This window comes from Nesoenas mayeri (assembly GCF_963082525.1).
Source record: "Nesoenas mayeri genome assembly, chromosome: 1".
NCBI classification, from domain to species: Eukaryota; Metazoa; Chordata; class Aves; order Columbiformes; family Columbidae; genus Nesoenas; species Nesoenas mayeri.
In genome coordinates this window covers 88,381,003-88,399,042 of record NC_137541.1, presented here as the reverse complement: position 1 = coordinate 88,399,042, position 18,040 = coordinate 88,381,003, and the positions used below count along the sequence as shown (strand labels likewise).

At 37.6% G+C, this 18,040-nt stretch overlaps 1 protein-coding gene across 1 annotated transcript in view; it reads right to left on the bottom strand.

Moving 5' to 3' along the window:
• The window catches only part of SPAG17 (sperm associated antigen 17), a gene marked incomplete at both ends in the record, with an annotated part of 111,743 nt that overhangs the window by 28,521 nt on the left and 65,182 nt on the right, over positions 1-18,040 (bottom strand). Inside the window, 10 exons of the mRNA XM_080349735.1 lie at positions 235-365; positions 534-661; positions 3,038-3,214; positions 5,037-5,191; positions 6,309-6,453; positions 6,751-6,971; positions 8,568-8,697; positions 10,306-10,679; positions 13,416-13,536; positions 16,681-16,886. Coding sequence (XP_080205861.1) covers positions 235-365; positions 534-661; positions 3,038-3,214; positions 5,037-5,191; positions 6,309-6,453; positions 6,751-6,971; positions 8,568-8,697; positions 10,306-10,679; positions 13,416-13,536; positions 16,681-16,886 — 1,788 coding nt within the window. The remainder of the gene's footprint in view (positions 1-234; positions 366-533; positions 662-3,037; positions 3,215-5,036; positions 5,192-6,308; positions 6,454-6,750; positions 6,972-8,567; positions 8,698-10,305; positions 10,680-13,415; positions 13,537-16,680; positions 16,887-18,040) is intronic.

Sequence of the window (18,040 nt, the reverse complement as noted above, 5' to 3'; positions counted from 1 at the left end):
TGTCTGAGAGTGGATAAAGTTGTTTTTTCGCTTATCCTTTCAGAGTGTCATTCAGTTAATTCTCTGCTTCCCTGAGTTCTTCCACAAGCTCCTTCTTCCCCATGCTTCACTGCCAGAAGTGTGGGCACTTGTCTACATGGGGAAAACATTTTCAAATTTCCTGTCCAAGTAAGACTTTTGAAACTGACTCCACCTTTGCAAATATTTGTTTGTCCGAAGAGAAAAGTTTCCTACCTGGACATTCTTGTACAGGATCCTGCAAGACAGCAGTAGCAGGATCACTACAGGCTTCAGCCAGATACTTGTCTATGTCCCTGCTCCGCAGGAGCTCGGATCCAGAACCATCTGCATAGACGATGAAGAACCTACAGGGCCAGCACACACATTGGACTGTATCAAGAAAAGGGAACTCCAACATGATGACATTAAGGTTCAAATATGGAGTACTGAATGAAGAAAGGACAAATCTACAAACTCTGTATAAACACAGTGTAGTGAAGAAAGTGTAAACCTATGAACCCAGTGCAGTTTACCTGGGCGCATGCTCTTCATAAGTGACAGGTTTGTTAATTTCTGGGAATACTGATGCTGAATTGCTGTGCTCCTTGTCATCAGTGTCAATGCCAGGAACACACACATTTGTGCTGCCATCAGCCATGACCTATAATAGAAATGATATAAAATTACTTCAGTTAAACGATGCTTTTAAAACAGTAACTTGCGGCTGAACGGTAATATGACCTAGCCCAGTGGAAGGGACAGAAAAAACATATTTCATGTTGAATAACCTGAAATTCACAGGAAGAAGTAACTAAGATGAAAACTGAAAAGACAGTGAAAAAAGCAAACCAAACATTTACAGGAAGACATGCCATATCATAAATACTAATATCACATGCTGATATTTAATAAAAGCTCAAGGACTGTTAGTTATCAAACAGGGCCACCCATGCTTACATTCCACCTTCAACATATATATCTGCAGGCATCAACAGGCAACTTCATACAAAAATACTCACTTGGTCTTCAAGCCAGGTAACTGTATAAGCAAACAGCCATTGATGTACCTCTGTGAGGTATATATGTACCTAAGTATATACACTGACACACAGAGAAATAGATACACACAAAAATATACGTATGTCTATATGCTAATATGTTAGATAATAATCACAGAGTATATACATGTGTGCTCCTATATAGGTGTATATACAAATAGAAATGTGCATATACATATGTACAGGTGTGTATATACATATGTACAGGTGTATATATATAAATATATAGATAAATGTGAATAAATATATACACACATCTATATACATGTTGATATATGAAGAGATATAGATGATATAGATGCAGATCATATACTTATATCTATCTGCCTATAGCTATATATAAGTATATATTTCTAGAGGGGGCCCTTTTCAAGCATCCATTCCCTTTAAAAATATGATCTCAGATAATCTTATGATAACACTGAGGGAATATCTACGGTGTTTTCCTTCTTGAAAATACTATGTGATTATTAACTAACATGCCATTAACATATACACACAAGGTAACTAACAATGAATAATAAGTTAACAAGGAATAATAATGCCTGTAATTCTTAGTGCAGTCAGTTGCCTTTGGAAGATAGTTTAAACCAGAGTGATTCAAAGGATGGTCCATGAACTGAATCTGACACACCCAGTCCATGCCCTTTTCCCTGTAGTCTCTGGTGTGATTAGGACAGAGGTAAAAACAATCCTATTACAGTTGCACCTGGCTGCCATCCCTATCAACCATGCAGGTGAGAATTGGACTTGAGGAACTGGACAAAAGTGAATTGTAACAGCCGACAGGACCTAAAAGTTGGATTCCTCACAACAAGAAGTTTAAATCCATGAGTTGTTGCTGGTACTTGTATTCACATGGATACCTGCTCTATCACATAAGCACTTATGCAATGAAAATGAGGTCCTGAGAGTAAAATTGTGTGAGATGCTGTAAATAAACCATATGACATTAATGGTAAAACCAATGAAACATGTTTTCCCTACAGTTATTCTTCATTCTGTGTCCTCTCATACTCCATTAATCTCAACTGCCTTACTACAATACATATCCTCTGAGATCACTGCTCCTACAATACTGCTCCACAGCCTCAAGCTCCTTCCTTTGTTACCCAAATATCAATTGAGAAAAAGCAGGATGTGCTCACACCAATGCCAAGCAACTTCTGTACTGCGTTGAATTGCCTTGATTTTTTAGAAACTTGATATCTTTGAAATTTCTGTCCCTCAGGTTGATTAGCTCAAAATTTGTTAGGGAGAGAATGACAGATAGCACAGACATGCACAAGCATTATTTCTTCAGCCAAGTTAAAAGCTGTATCATAATGCACATGTCCAGGGGAACCTCAGTGCTGTTTCACAGGAATCTAGAAAAATGGTAATGACTACAATTGCAACAATAGAAAGGATACTCTAAGGATGTCACATTTAGAATCTTTAATTAGAACCTTTAATTAGAAAACAGTATGTAGGTCACAGACACTTAGATGATGTTTCCATAACTCAAAACTAAGTACTAAACTAGCTCAGAAACTCCTCTTTGGTGCGAAAGGATCACAGCACAATCAGTATGACTTTAAAGACTGAATCATTCCTTTTACAACAATATTTGCCTTACTAAGTAGATTAGAGTGTTTCTATGGACCTTCTGAAAAGCCAATATCCTCTCTCATTTTTAATCCTCATTTGCAGAGGTGATTTTTTGCTATAAGACAAGTCACTCTAGTTAAGGTAACTTTACAGGTGAGATAAATTGTAGACCATGTGCTTTATTTCAATCTCTCTAAAAAGGGGGAAATACCAAAAAAGGGAAACCCTTCCTCAAGAACATTGCAGAGACCTGATTCAGGAGCTGTTTCTTCTGGCTAGCTAGGCTGCTTTAAGAGTAAGTACTATAAGGCTGCAAGCTGTTTCTGAGATATGTTTTTAAGATAAAATTACTTAAAATGCAGAAACTGGTTTCCTTCCATGTATTTTACCTTGAAAAGATTTCCTTCAGGATCCATCATCTCACAAATGGTGCTGGAAGTGTGTTTCATAATGTATCTCCCTCCTTGTTTCTCTTCTTTCTTGCTGATGAAATTATAAGCTTCATGGGTATAAACCACTGAGCAATCTTCATCAATGAAAAGAGAGCCTGTCTTCATGGGTAAAACCTATCACAGTAAGAAGGGAAGAGGTTCAGATCTGAAGGTGTAATCTTCAGTTTAGAGGTAGCATGAAAATGAAGAACAGATGCAAATCAGGAGGAGAGCTCTCAGACCTTTACTACTGAATCATCCAGTTTTGAGGGACTAGAGGGAGAGTAAAAAGGAAGATGAGTTCCAGGAGTCAGGCTGATGTTGGTCTCTGTAATACTTTCTTTAACTTCAGGAAATTTAAGCTTACAATTTAAATAAACTACACATTTGTGAGGAAGTCTGACAGAATATCTCAAGTTGGAAGGGATACATAAGGATCAGTGAGTTCAACTCCCTGCTCCCCAAAGGACTATGTAAAACTAAGTCACACCACTAAGGTGCTCCTTGAACTCTGACAAGTTTGGTGCCATGACCACTTCCCTGGGGAGCCTGTTCTAGACACTAACCACCTTCTCAGTGAAGAACCTTTTCTTAATGTGAACTTCCCCCGACACAGCTTCATTCAATTTCCTCATGTCCTGTTGCTGGTCATGATGGAGAGCAGATCAGCACTTCCCCCCTGCTGCCCCACTTCAGGAAGTTATAGGCTGTGATGTGGTCCCCAGCCAGTCTTCTCTTCTCCAAGCTGAACAAACCAAGTCACCTCAGCTGCTCCTCCTAAGTCTTTCCCTCAAGACTTTTCATCTTCTTGGTCACATTCTTCTGTACATACTCTAAAAGTTTCATGTCCTTCTTACACTGAGGGGACCAAAACTGCACACAGTGCTCCAGGTGAGGCCACACCAGTGCAAAGCAGTGCACCATCACCTCCCTCGCCTGGCTGGCAATGCTGTGCTTGATGCACCCCAGGACATGGGTGGCCTTCTTGGCTGTCAGGGCACTCTGTTGGCTCATGTTCAGCCTGCCCTTAACCCAGCCCCTCAGATGTCTTTCTGCAGGGCTGCTCTCCAGCCTTTCATCCCCCCAATTTGTATGTATAACCAGGATTACCGCATCCCAGTTGGAAAATGTGGCACTTGCTCTTGTTAAACTTCAGACAGTTGGTGACTGCCCAGCTCTCTAGTCTATCCAGACCTCTCTGTAAGGCCCCTCTACCCTTGAGGGAGTCCACAGCTCCTCCTAGTTTAGTATTATTGTCAAATTTACATAATCTACATTAAATTCCTGTGTCCAGATAATTTGTAAATCATTAAAGAGCGCTGGATCTAAAATTGAGCCCTGGACAACTCCACTGGTGACTGGCTGCCAGTCTAATGTAGCACCACATATAGTAACTCTTTGAGCCTGACCTGTCAGGCAGTTGCTCCTCCGAGGTATTACAGACTTGTCTAGCTGTGTGCATTACGTCCAGAAGAATACTTTTGAGACAGTCTCAAAAGCTTTGCTAAAAGAAAAAAATCTCCACATCTACTGTCTTCCCTTGGTCAACTAAGAGGGGTGACATTGTCATAAAAGGAAATTAAGTTAGTTAAGCAGGACTTTCCCCTTATGAACCTATGCTGGGGATGATCAATGACTCTATTATCTCTCAAATACTTCTCAGTAACTCCTAGAATAATCTTCTCTACAATTTTACCAGGCACTGAAGAGAGACTGACAGTCCTATAATTACCAGGGTCTTCCTTCTTACCATTCTTGCAAACTGGGACATTTGTCAGCTTCCAGTTGACTAGGACCAATAATATCTGAATATTGGCAGAGTATAAAAGAGATGGAATCATAGGATTTGTGAAGGCTATAGAGAACAGAGTTAAAATAGCCAAGGTGAAGACACTGATGGCAGGGAACTCGGAGCACAAAGATACATTTCACTGTCAAAACGAAAAATAATTCCCACCTGATATGTTCCCTGTGGCTTTGCTATAATAGATGTCCCATCTCCAAAGATGGTACAACAGGTACCGTCCTCGCAATTTGTTATAACAGTAGCAAACTCTGGATTCTCTACTTGAATACATTTCACCTTCCTTGTGATGGCTTCTGAGGGTTCATCTAAGAGTTAATACAGAACAACTAGACAGGAGCACATGAACCACAGAAAAATCTTAGAATTTGCTTTTACTCTCATAAAGCTGGACCTTTGACTTCTCAGTAAAAGACCTTCAGGCTTCATACCCTCCTTTATCACATAATTTTATGTTAGGTAAACAATACACAAACTTCAAATTTTTGGAGTGTGCACTGAATATATGAAAATTCAAGAGCAAAAAATGTCTATAACCATCTCTGGCTGGTGTGGTCAGGAGAGTACTCTCTAACTTATGAAGGATAGTACTAACTGTAATGATCTATATATTTGTAACATACGACCGGGACCATAGAAATTTTTGATACCTGTGATACAAGTCCCAAGATGGGAAGATATTCCTTTTCAGCAGCAGAATTTGGGGAACACAAATGAAACTGGTATGTTAATCTGGCCATTGCCTTCTCACGGAATAGACACCCCAGTTCAAGGCCGTTGTTTTGATTTTTAAAATTCCACAGGGAGGTCATCCACAACGAGAACTTTCTACTGTGTTTGAACACAACAACTGACACTCACGCAGTAAATATACACTTTGTGTTAATTACAGATCTTATTCAGCAACTGAACTAAGTATACAGAATATACTACCAGCCAGAGGAAACACAGATGACCATTAGCCCCACTTGTTTCAGGTGAATGTAGTTTCACTTCTACTAGGTGTGGCACTTTCCACATTCAAATTTTGAATACCTACAAGGCTGGTGAGTCCATGGCTTCTCTGGAGAATATGAGGATGCCCTGGTCCTTATACACCTGTTCAGTTAAGACTCAAATCAGCTTTCTTGTTTTACCAAGATAGGTGGAGAGCAGGCAATGAATACTAGAACTTGGACACTATGGTCTCATGGTGAAGATGGGTCATGTAAGTATATACATGGAAAGAAGGGAATTTGCTTGTTTGCTACAATGTAATTTTTGCACCGAATACTGATGAAAGAAAGATAAAGCAGACAAACTAAGCCTATACTGCTCTAGTGGATTTGTTATCTAGGCTATTGGTATGACCTATCTTTAGTATATTTTGACAATTATGTGCTTCGTAAGACACAGCCAGGATAAGTGCTCTCCTTTTGATTTTACCTGTTTCTTCACTATCTTCTCGTATAAAAAGCTCTTCATGGTTTTGATAAAAAGTCGTGATCCTAGTACCATCAGCATGATCACATACTCTGCTGCCATCCAGCTTCTCAACAATTATCACTTCATCATCTCGTACAGTCATAACCTGAAAAAATGAAGGAATGCTCATTTATATTAGCTCTCTGACACTTTTAAGAGCAACAACAGTAAAACTAGGCATTACATACCAAAACTCCAATGAAGCTAGACAACTGCAACTTTATCTACTTCAGAGACCGAGGACTTGCATTTTCTTCAAAATCTAAAGCTTTTTTATTAGTAAAAGTGTAATAATACAACCTGTAGGATATGTATTGAAAGAACAAATCCTACAATCTATATGATGGCAGCCCTCTCACTTAGCATATTACACAGTGCTATAATAACACAAAAATATTAATACCGTTCCATCAGCTGGGTCAGTTGCATGATAGATTAAGAGTGGCTCCAGATCCATTTGCTTTGCTCCCTTAGTGCCCACTCGAATGCCTGATGGAGTTGTTGTTATCCAGGTTCCCACCTGGTTCTCCTTAGGTTGCTCAAAACCATCCAGATCCTCAACAGTGTTTTCTAACAACTCGTCCTTGTTTTGGTGTGATATACTGTTTCTATTACTGACTTTTCCTACAGAAACAAAAAATTCTCTATCAGACTTCGTATTCTCTAAGGCAAAAGACAAAATCAATAAAGTGAGGAGTTTCTGTGAGTATTGTTTTTGACAGAATTGAAAGAAGATTTATCAGGCTGGAGGGAAACTACAAATGCTGTTACTCAAAGGTGTGCCCTTGAACTAATCTTATTTAATGTGTTCATTAAAAAAAAAAAAAAAGTAAACAGCATGCTAATGACATCCGATTATAACATGGCTTCGGAAGGTACCATCAATATAAAAGAAAATCTGAATGGATTACAGAAGAAAAAAACATCCAAAACTGTCCCCTGAACTTGGAGATTAAAGTAATAGGAATTTGATACAGCTTATTGGAATGAAATTTAATGTGAAAAGAAATAAAAATAACCTGTACTTCATACAAGTTTGCAGCCATAGAATAAAAGAAAGACCTGGAGGTATCCATACAGAATGACTACAAGTTATCAGCATGAAAATATGATGACAAAAAAGGCAAACACAATCCTATGATGCATCAGAAGAAAAGGGATGGAGATTCTACTGTGCAAGTTAATGGAGAGATCTTTTAAGAATGTGATAGAGAACTCTGGTTTCCTATATTCAAAAAAAGGAACTTAGACTAAGTGTATGCATGGTCCAGAGAGGAATCGAAAGGCCTACAGCATATACACATGAGAAAAGAAAAAAAAAAGAAAAAGAAAAAGAAAACAACTCTTCACTATAAGTTTGTCAAGACTAAGCAGTGGAGAAGAAAAGTAAGGGAAAAAAAGTGATCACAAATAAAGGACAAGGAATTAAGGATATACACAGGCCATAGGTACTGAGACTGAAAACAAGAAGAGGGTTTTTCAGAGAAGTTCTCAAACATCCTTCTAGTTATTCTAAGGAATACCCTAAGAACAAGGACTGGACTTGATGAGTCAGAAAGTCTCTTTTTGATAAACTTTTCTCTTTGGTAGCAATTTTTATTCACATACTTCCAATAAATTATAAATTACTATTATGACAGGCGATAATTATTCTTTGCACAAAGTAGCACTGACAGTGATCTTGGACTACACCCTGAGCTAAGAGGTAAACTTTTATTTGGTTCTTTCTGAGTCAAACAAAATAAGGTAAGAATGGTTATAGTGGCATGGACCACAAGCCCATAAAAAAAAAATTATAATGACCAATAGTAGATGCCTTGGAATACATACAAGAAAGAAAAATACGGCAAGTCCTCTTTGAGAGAAGCATTTCTCAATACCATGACTAAAACTCTGTAACACATAAGTAAGCATTTGACACTAGTGTAGTTACAAGGATTTCTTTTAAAAAACTGTGTTGAATCACCCTGCTACTGATGTATTATAGTTTTTACACAGCCTTTTACTTATTATAATCCTTGCACGTATAAGAAAAAGAAAGCTGGATTAGGAGAGAAATTATTTGCTATGAAGGTAACAAATAAGCAGTGTGCAACAGCTGAATACAAATAAAATTCCATTTTCACACTGGTAGAATTTTCAGACTAAAGAAAAATGCTCGTTATTAAGTACCATTAGCCCAGCTAATTTTAAATCTGTCCATAACACTGGAGATGTTACCTTTCTTAGTGCTGGTCTCAGGTACAGGCTCCGGTTCTGGTAATGGTTGCACATTATCTGGAATTGTACATGGTGGTAGGACAGGGCCAGAATCAGGACTCCTACTTACTGTGCCATCAGCAAACAGAATCTACAGAAATCAAGCACATACTAGAGGTTAAATAACTTGAAACACCAATAGAAAGTCTCAAAAGAATGTTGCAAATGCAATGATCACTAGAATATTTTGGGTGATGGAGGGGGAAGAAGTACAAACTCTCAGAATGATTATGAGAAATAAAGAAGCTACCTCAAAAAGAAAGGGCTGCTGATTGCTGCAGTTCACCTATATAATTAATGGCAACTCTATTAATAACAAATAGGCATTATAAAAGTAAAGATTCAAGATTATTCTTTGGCTATTTAAGTGGTCAAAGGCTGATGACTTTTTTTTTTTTTTTTTGTAGCAGTGGTAATAAATCTGCATCACTGTATTGATCTGTATTCTTGGACTGCTGTTACTTTTTTTAGCCATCAAGATAACTAACAAAAAGAAGTAAGGGTTATTCATCTTATTATAGATGGTTTCTGAGATCTATTATCCATTACACTCAACTCTTGATATGCATGTTCCCTGTGTGTCAGGGACTAACTGTCCCTGAATTAATTTACAAATACAGTACAGGTGTTCTAGGGAGAAGACAATGTGGAAAACAAACGGACAACATAGAAAAACATCTCAAGAGTTACAGTCACTGTAAGGTAATTCACCCTTCTTTTTCAAATGCTTATCTGTATGCAGTGCATTCTTGATGCATCACAAACATTAAGTTAATGTAAAGAAGGATGTACTCATAATCTGCTTACATAAAGACTATGGTACAACCATGCTAGGCACATAAGACTTACACTCTTCTGTCAGGAGACAGTATGTTGAGAATACATAGACATATAGCAGCTAGCTTCTTTGCATACTTCTGAAATGGATATGTTTCTCAGAAATTGTGGCGAAATGGTTTAAGATCTAAGGTAATGCATGAATGTAAAGAATATGTACTGGGAGTTGTGGTCTACTTAGGAAAAAAAAAAACTTGAGGAAATAAGGAATGTTGACAGTTTCTGAGTAAAAACTTATGACTCATCTTTTCTTCTGTTTGCTAACTACACATAGAGTCTTATACTATAAGAAAGACAGTTGCTTGTAGATTTATTACAATATCTGCAAAGATGGTATCTAGCTTATGGCACCTTAAAGGTACCAGAATTCCAGGCAACCTAAATACATGTAAACAAAGAAGGTACTTAGAAAGTCTTTTTGATGAAAATTTAGAATACCTAAAGGTGTCTGCAGGACTGAAGAATAATAGTTCAGCTCTTTTCTGGATCCTATATGATTGTTCAGATGACTGAAAAAAAGATATTGATACTTTTGTGTTGTCAAAAACACCCAAAGCCCAACTAATCAACTTCAGATGTTTAAGTCTAGAAATGTAGTTCTTAAAACCATATTCAGCTATTTCTTAACCTCCTAGTTGCCTAAAATCTTCACATACCTAAAATTTTCATCATTAAAGCTCCCTATGAGCCTTTAGTTCCAATTCTGAAAAAAGCCAAGAGCATTTTAGTTTTGACATGGCTGCATAACTCAGCGGTTACTTAACTCCTTCAACTACGAACTGGACACTTCTCTATCTCAGTTGACAAACACAAGTTCAAGGTTTGAACAGAGATTTATTTCAATGAATTTTACTAAACATACCTGGGTAGATCCATCCATCATATACTTTATGACAGTTCCTTGACTGGTGATGACTCTTGACACCTCTTGTTCTGCTTGCCTTGCCACAGGTAAATATAGATGAGAGTTCTTTACCTTTTGAGGATAACTTTGCCTAACCAGAATTTCTAGAGTAGGCTGCTTGATCTGTTTTCTTTTAGTGTCTTCAAGCTTTATTTCACCTTCTGTAACCTCATGTTCGCTCTCTCTATTTTCCATAAAGTCTTCTTCCTTTGCTTCATTTGCTTTGGCCTCACTGTTCTCAATCTCTTCTTCTTTGGCTTCATTTGCTTTGACCTCATTTTTCTTTACCACCTCTTCCTCAGCTTCTGCTGTAGTGGCTTCACCTTTCAAATCTGAAAACAAATTCTGAATTACTTAATACTGTGTAGTACACATTCAAACAGTGCTAAACATCCAGCAACTTGGTGTCTACAGAAGGTGTGAAAGTTTAGGTAAGACTTGGCTTCCTCTGTAATCCATAGAGTAAGGGACAAGGCTGTTTTTCAGAGCAGTCATCTACTCAGAAACTCTGCATCCTTCTGCGGAGGTGTCTGTCTTTCCAAAGGAAAATAAGAAAAATTGAAGACTGATTTATTACAGATTCTGAACTTTTGGAAAACTGGCACTAGGTGAGAGGAATTTCCTAACTGCCCATAAAGGTGAAAAAAGTTACTGAGTTTCACAAAGTTTGAGTTTGTATAAAAACTAAAGTTACATATTTTGTCGATGTGAACAAATAAGGGATTTAGATTAAATTATAGCAGTGTGTTCAGTGAGATAATAATTATGGTAGTTGAGTCAAGAGAATATGTGTTTGTAATAGCTCTGTTCACTCCAACTATTCAGCTTTTCAACTTACACTCCTCACCCAACTATTTATGTTTGAAAACTCTCTGCATCTTCTTTACTTCATATCAGATCAATCACAGAATATTTACCCTAAACTGGCAAAATCTGCCAAGCTGGATGCATCCACAGGGGCACCACTAGCAGAGATGTAATCTTGCCACTCTACCCAGCACTTGTCAGGCTGCACTTGGAGTACTGTATCCAGTTCTGGTCTCCACAGTTCAGTAAAGATGCAGACAGATTGGAGAAGGTCCAAAGGAGGGCCACAGAGATGATCAAAGGGCTGGAGAACCTGTCCTATGAGGAAAGGCTGTAGGAGTTGGGTCTTTTCTTCCTGCAAAAGGCTCAGGAGGGACCTCATCACAGTACTACAGCACTTAAAGGGCACTCACAAAGAGGACAGAGGTTCTGTGTTCACAAGGAGCCACATGGAGAAGACAAAGGGCAATGGGTATAAGGTGCACCAGGAGAGGTTTCATCTTGATATAAGAAAGAAATTTTTTACAGTGAAAACAATCATTCACTGGAACAATCTCTCCAAGGGCATGGTAGAGACACCATTGCTGAAGGTTTTCAATATGTGATTGGACACAGTGCTAGATAATCCCTTTTTCACAAAGGGCTGGACCAGATGATCTTCCTTCCAACCTAGGCTGTTCAATGATCCTATGATTTTAATATGAAAAGGAAAGAGATGTCTGAGATGAAAAAAGATCAATTCAGATCGATGTGGCTTCTTCCCCCCAAAAAGCAATACATTCAGATCTCACACGATTATAAATTTGTGCTGGATCCTTGTTTACCATACTACATTTGTTAATACTATTTAATATAAATTTCTTAACTGTTATTAATTCATATACATTGGACTTACCACTTCGCTGGTTTCTAAGAGGTATTTGTCTCATCAGTTGCCAGGAAGACAAATGATTCTGCTGTTTTTTATGCAACAGCTCAGGCATAAGATGTGTTGGAATTACTGCTAGCATGTACTTTCTGTGTCTGATTAATGTGGCTTATTCCTGGATATGAGCACTTCTGCAATTGTGTTGATCTGTTTTCACATACTCAACAGCTCCCGGGCTGGACAGATGTATTGTACATAGGCATTAAATGACATCTGTGAGTGGCTGTTTTTAAAATTGACCAGATGGCAACAGCAAAATTCACATTTGTCTGGTTCAAAACCTAGTGGTATGACTACAAAACCCCAAGATATACTACAGTTTAGAGTATATAAAGATGAACTTTGTGCTGGTTTTCAAAAACAGTGGGAAATGGAATAATTGTCAGGCACAGAGACATACAAGTATCTATATACCCTATCGGTGTTCAAAAGAAAACTCAACAATAAGGTTTACTATGACCATCTTCTCTATGTGTACCAAATGGCATAAACCAAAGGACTTCTGTGAATAAATTCTTGTTTAAAACTGACAGTATCTTCTAGAAAAGTAACAAAACCTGGCTGTAAAATATCCAGTAGCAAAGAGTCCATTACAACCTGGGTTAGTTTTGTTAATTATTCTTACCCTTAAAAGATGAGTATAGCTTAGATTTAATATAAAGCACTACTTTTCAGTTTGAAGCCCCTGAAATTTGTAATACCTTTGCATACTGTGTTTACAAGCTCTCACCAAAATTCTGTTTCATTTGTACTCCCATACTGGCACCAGTGACTCCTTTGACCTTTTCTTTGGTTATTAAATCTCTGGTGACATAAGCTCACTGTAAGATACACCTTCCAATGCTTTAATCATTCTTGTCACTCTTCCCTGAATCTTTCAAAATATGAATGTGTCTTGTACACTTAAGAACAGTACATACAATTCCAAAGGAGATACAAATATAGGTAATGTAACCATCTTCCTGTTATTATTCAAGATTCCTTGAAATATATGCATTTATGAACTGAATTTGCTCATTCTTCTTTCGTATTCTAATATACACGCACCTTCAACTGATTATCCAACATGACTCCCAAGTGCTTTTTAGGGTTGCTGCTTCCCTGCCCCAATGTGTAATGTCCAACAGCTTGCAGTTCTAGATTTTACATTTGAATTTAAACAGATTATTTATGTTGCAAATACTATTAAATAGACATTATGGCAGACTTAGCAATCTGAGACATTAAAAAATTCATATTGTCACATCTAAACCCATCAAGGCAGAAATTGTTTTCTTCTTTAGTTTTAACTTCTTTTAAAATTCCTTAATTTGCAGTGCCTCAGAAAACTAACCTCCAAAACTTGCACCAAGGAAAGTTAATACCAGTCCGTTGGGACAGGAGACGTTCAAACTTGGGAAAGCAAGAGCATCTGACATCACTTGTATTTGGGAAGCTGATTCTTCTGTTTCCATCTACAGAATGAAATAGGAATTAGTTTTATTCCACATTTTAAAAGAATGAAGAAAAAATTAGATCACAGATTTCAGTTGTAAATAAAACATTTTAAAAAAAGTGCTTTCTACCACTCATTTTTAACATTTTGAGAGTTTATGGATTCTGAAGTGGAAATGTTGGCTTATTTTCTTTGATCATGCTACCTTCTTTCATTCCTATTTATTAATCCTTGAAGAACAACCCTTCCTAACTTTATTCATTTTGCTGAGTCATTATTTTATCTTGTGCACAGTGTCAGGATGAGATGACATTAAATGGATAATGTGAGGCAGAACAGCATGAAATAATTCTTGAAGCTGCACATCAGTTATTTTAAAATAAAAGAGCACAAAAGATAAATAAAGCAGTACTTCCAGTCTGCTACAAATACAGCACTGATTTAAGAAGGGGACAGGAAGGAATGTCTGGAAGTCAAAAGAGTGTAACCCTCTTTTTGCGGTGCAGTACCCGTAACTGGACACAATACTTCAAATTGGGTTCTACTAGCCCTGAATGGAAAATAACTTTACATATTTATTCACCTCAATGTGGTCTTTGCCCTTCTCACAGCAAGATGGCATTGTTGACTTATGCATCTCTTGTGATCCATTGCAACTCTCAGACCTTCCTCTGTAGAACAGTTTCTGACAGAACTGTTACGCATTCTTGTAGGTATATGTTGATTACTTAGATGTAATTGTAGAACCTAGCACTTATTCTTACTGAATTGTGTCCTATTTTCCAGATGACGACCCTGTGAATTTGTCAAGTTTGCTTCGTATTCCAATCCTGTTCTCCAGAATACTGGCATACTCAGACAGCTGGATGTTGTATACACTAATATGGATACTCTCTATTCAAAGGCATTCTAAACCAAATAGTAAAAAGCCTTTTGGAAGAAGAAGAGGAACTTAGATGTCCTCCTGACAGAATTTTAATGGTAGGGGTATTTGTTTGAATAGGGTTAATCTGTACCACACAATTGCTGTATGTTATGCTGAATGCTGTTAGGCAACTCCCTACACTGTTTCCCATGCTCTTTAAGTACCCAGCTAAACATCTTGAACTGAGGTCAGTAGGACTTTTTCTGCATATGGACAGAATCCATGTTGAAACAAGACCCACAGCACGACTTTATCCGCTTAGTACCACAGAAGCAGCATAGGTACATCATGTTTAGAGAGTCTTCCAAGGCTACTTGTGCAGCCCTCAATATGTGTTCATTCTTGTCTTTTGTATTGCCCTCTCCTCTCTTTTGCTTTGTAATGCAAGCTATCTCCAGTTTCTGATTAATCTGCACTGCATTTAAACCTTCATTTCCATATTGCCCATTCTACCTCTGAACAGTTCAGGCCAGCTCTGCAAACAGAATTAAAATGTCCATTCAACCTCCCTTGCCAAGGGAGCCGACAAGATAACCCATATTCCTCTGGTAAGGGCAGAGCAAGAGTGATTTTGAGAGACGTGGACAAAAGTAACCAGATCCAACAAAGGACCAGTTTCCCAAGATATAGTTCTGAAAAAGAAACAACAGAAGGTGATGAAGCTTTTCAGGGCAGTACCCTAGAAAATGGTAACAAGAACTGAAGCAGAGTTTCATGAAACGACTCTGGAGTTGGAAGCCACCATAATTGGATGAACTAGTGTTAATTTTCCATGAAGAAATTCTGAAGAGCAGTGCAAAAGAAAAAACAGTGCAGGAAAAGATAGTAGATCTGGTGCCACTCATGTACTTTACATAGCACCCATCAGCCTATGGAATAAGCAGAACATAAGAGGGAGGAATGACTGGATTAATGGAAGAACATGAAAAGTCATGGAAAGTATTATATGCAGTAGATTGGATTTAAGTGTGGCTCAGGGTGAGAACTGGGACATCCTATTTCTGTATTATTTCAGCCATACTTGATTAAAGATGGAACCAAGTAGAGGTGAAATTAAAACACACTACTATATGCTTTGAATATTTTTGCAGTTAGTCTGGAAAGATATTAAGAACCACATTTAACAAGCACATTATCTAGATATGCTACTGTTTTGTATAACTTGATCAAGTTAAAATGGATAGCTTTACATCATAACTATCATTAAAAAGCTATCTCAGTATGTTTTAGAGCATTATTGTTAAATGAAAACTGTTTATGGACTTCATAGTTTTGTGTTCTGATTATGCCTACTTCAGAAGACTGCCCTTTCCTAATCTGGAAGTGTTAACTAAATTGGTTCTTAATAGAATTAATGTTCATTTCTGTCCTTCTCATAGATTGTTTTGCATTTTGTGTCCATTTCTGGGCACTGTTGTTTGCAGAAAACAGTGTCAGACAAGAAAATAGATTGAATAATCTCAAAAAGAAAAATCCTGTATCCTCTTCCACCATCCTGCCACGTGTCTTTGAGAACTCTTCATGTGACTCATACTCTGGCTGATCTGTGAGATCATTGGACCAAATCAGCCTCCTGTTGTTGCCTAAAATATTCTGCCAATAATTAGCTATGACCTGAAATAATCTAGGTTAGTCATTTTGCAGAGGGGCACTGTGATCCATTTCCGAACTGATATGGCCTCCCCCACTTATGTGTTTTAATGTCAAAAGGCTTCTCATATAGCTCTGTGGAGGATATTCAAGATTAAATGCTGTGTATTTCTGATGCACGTGGTCCTCAGCATGCATTTGTGGAAATGTGTCATTGGTATAATAAATGCAAACTGCAGAGCAAGCATTTGCAAAATGGTCTCCACTAATTTATTGGTTGGTTAGAATTTACAATACAGGTTTTGGAAAGCACAGAGAAGTTTTCCTACTTGCTTAAAGTAAAAATCAATTTCTAGAGCCATTCTAGTCACTGAGACATTAATAATGTAACAGATGTAATCGTAAAGCCAAAATTGACAAATGTGGATCATGGAAGGCATGCTGATCTACACCATGGAGTCACAAAGTGTAGTAGCTTCATTAACACCTGCCAATATGTACTTCTGAGGACAACCGGAAGAGTAAAGCATATCCTTAGAAGCACCATAAATTGTTAGGAATTTGTTAAGGCACAGCTCAAAGATTTTACGTATAGGAATTCTTTGTTTGTTTCTTTTTTGTGTCATTGGATAATGTCTATTCTCTCACCTTTTCTTCTTGCTTTACTGGGTCATCAGGTGGTGAAGGACCTATTTTGCTATGGCTTGCTTTTGCAGATGGCAGAGCTCTTCCTGATTTTTGTTTGATGGGCTTATCTTTTTTTCCCGAAGCTGATGTAACAGGAGAAACTACGGTTGGAACATGAACAGAAGGGACGTCCAGGATTCTTGCTAAGACGGGATCTGTTTCATCATCTAAGGAAGGCAAAAGTAATATTTTTAATACAACTAAGTTTCATAAATGTGGATGGCCACATTTCATTTTTTAACAAGACTTGGTACGCTAAATTTTACCTTTGAAATAACCTCAGTGTGGGAGTTCATTACTTTGGATAGAAGGACTGAATATTGTTTAGAAAATCTTTCCATAGACTGACTACTCATCAGCCTAAAAACCATCTTGAAACTATTGTTTCCCATAGGTTGTCACTTGCCTCTCAAAAATAGAAAATACATTTTTAAAAATTATCTTTTACCTCCAGAATACTTAGATAGGTGCAGACATTTTGAATCTAGTATCAAGGAAATGATCACTATTGTTATGCTTTATCATGGGCTGATCCAGCACAGAGGGACTCCAGCAGTTTTGCACTGCATAGCTCATTTTGCTGTAATGATTCAAAAAGATTCTGATGATCTAGACTTGCTAAGACTCTCCCAATTCTGAAAGGCCAAGCATTAGGGGCAGCCTGCTAAGCATGCTGACAGGAAGTAGTCATGTTGCCTTCCAAAACAGTTTCTTGAAACTCAAATTAATACAAACTAAGATTTTCTAGAAAACATTTTTGTTTCAATGAACTTTTCTTTAAGCAGAACAACCCAGCCAGCTACAACGTTCACACTTTTTTGAAAGATTTTAAAAATAATTTCTTGCTTGAAGGCAGCCTAAGTCCCAAACCTACAACTCATGAAATAGCACCTTGCTTCCCCTCCAGACAATTTAAGCGACTGAATACATCCATGACCTTTAGCCTGAAAGGAAAATTTAGATCTCCACAAAGATTTTTGAAATCCCCATTTTCATTAGCTGATACATGCCTGATGCATGAGAATCTGATGCTTTGCTAGGTGACTCTGCTTTGATGTACTAAAATTTATGCTGTGTGGCTTTTGTAGCTTATTGGCAATCTGAGGAAAGACAAACAAATCTGTTCTATTTGTAATATGCTAGAGATATTCTCAGCTAATTATATAGAATAGGAGAGCTTAAAATCCTCCATGGGGTCCATTCTGATACACGTTTATTAGACAGCACGACCATGGAACAAACAAGTAGTAGTACCCATCTCCAGGTGGAAGGTGGGAAGAAACAGCTTAATAATAAACTTTGACAGAGCTAGTGCTCCACA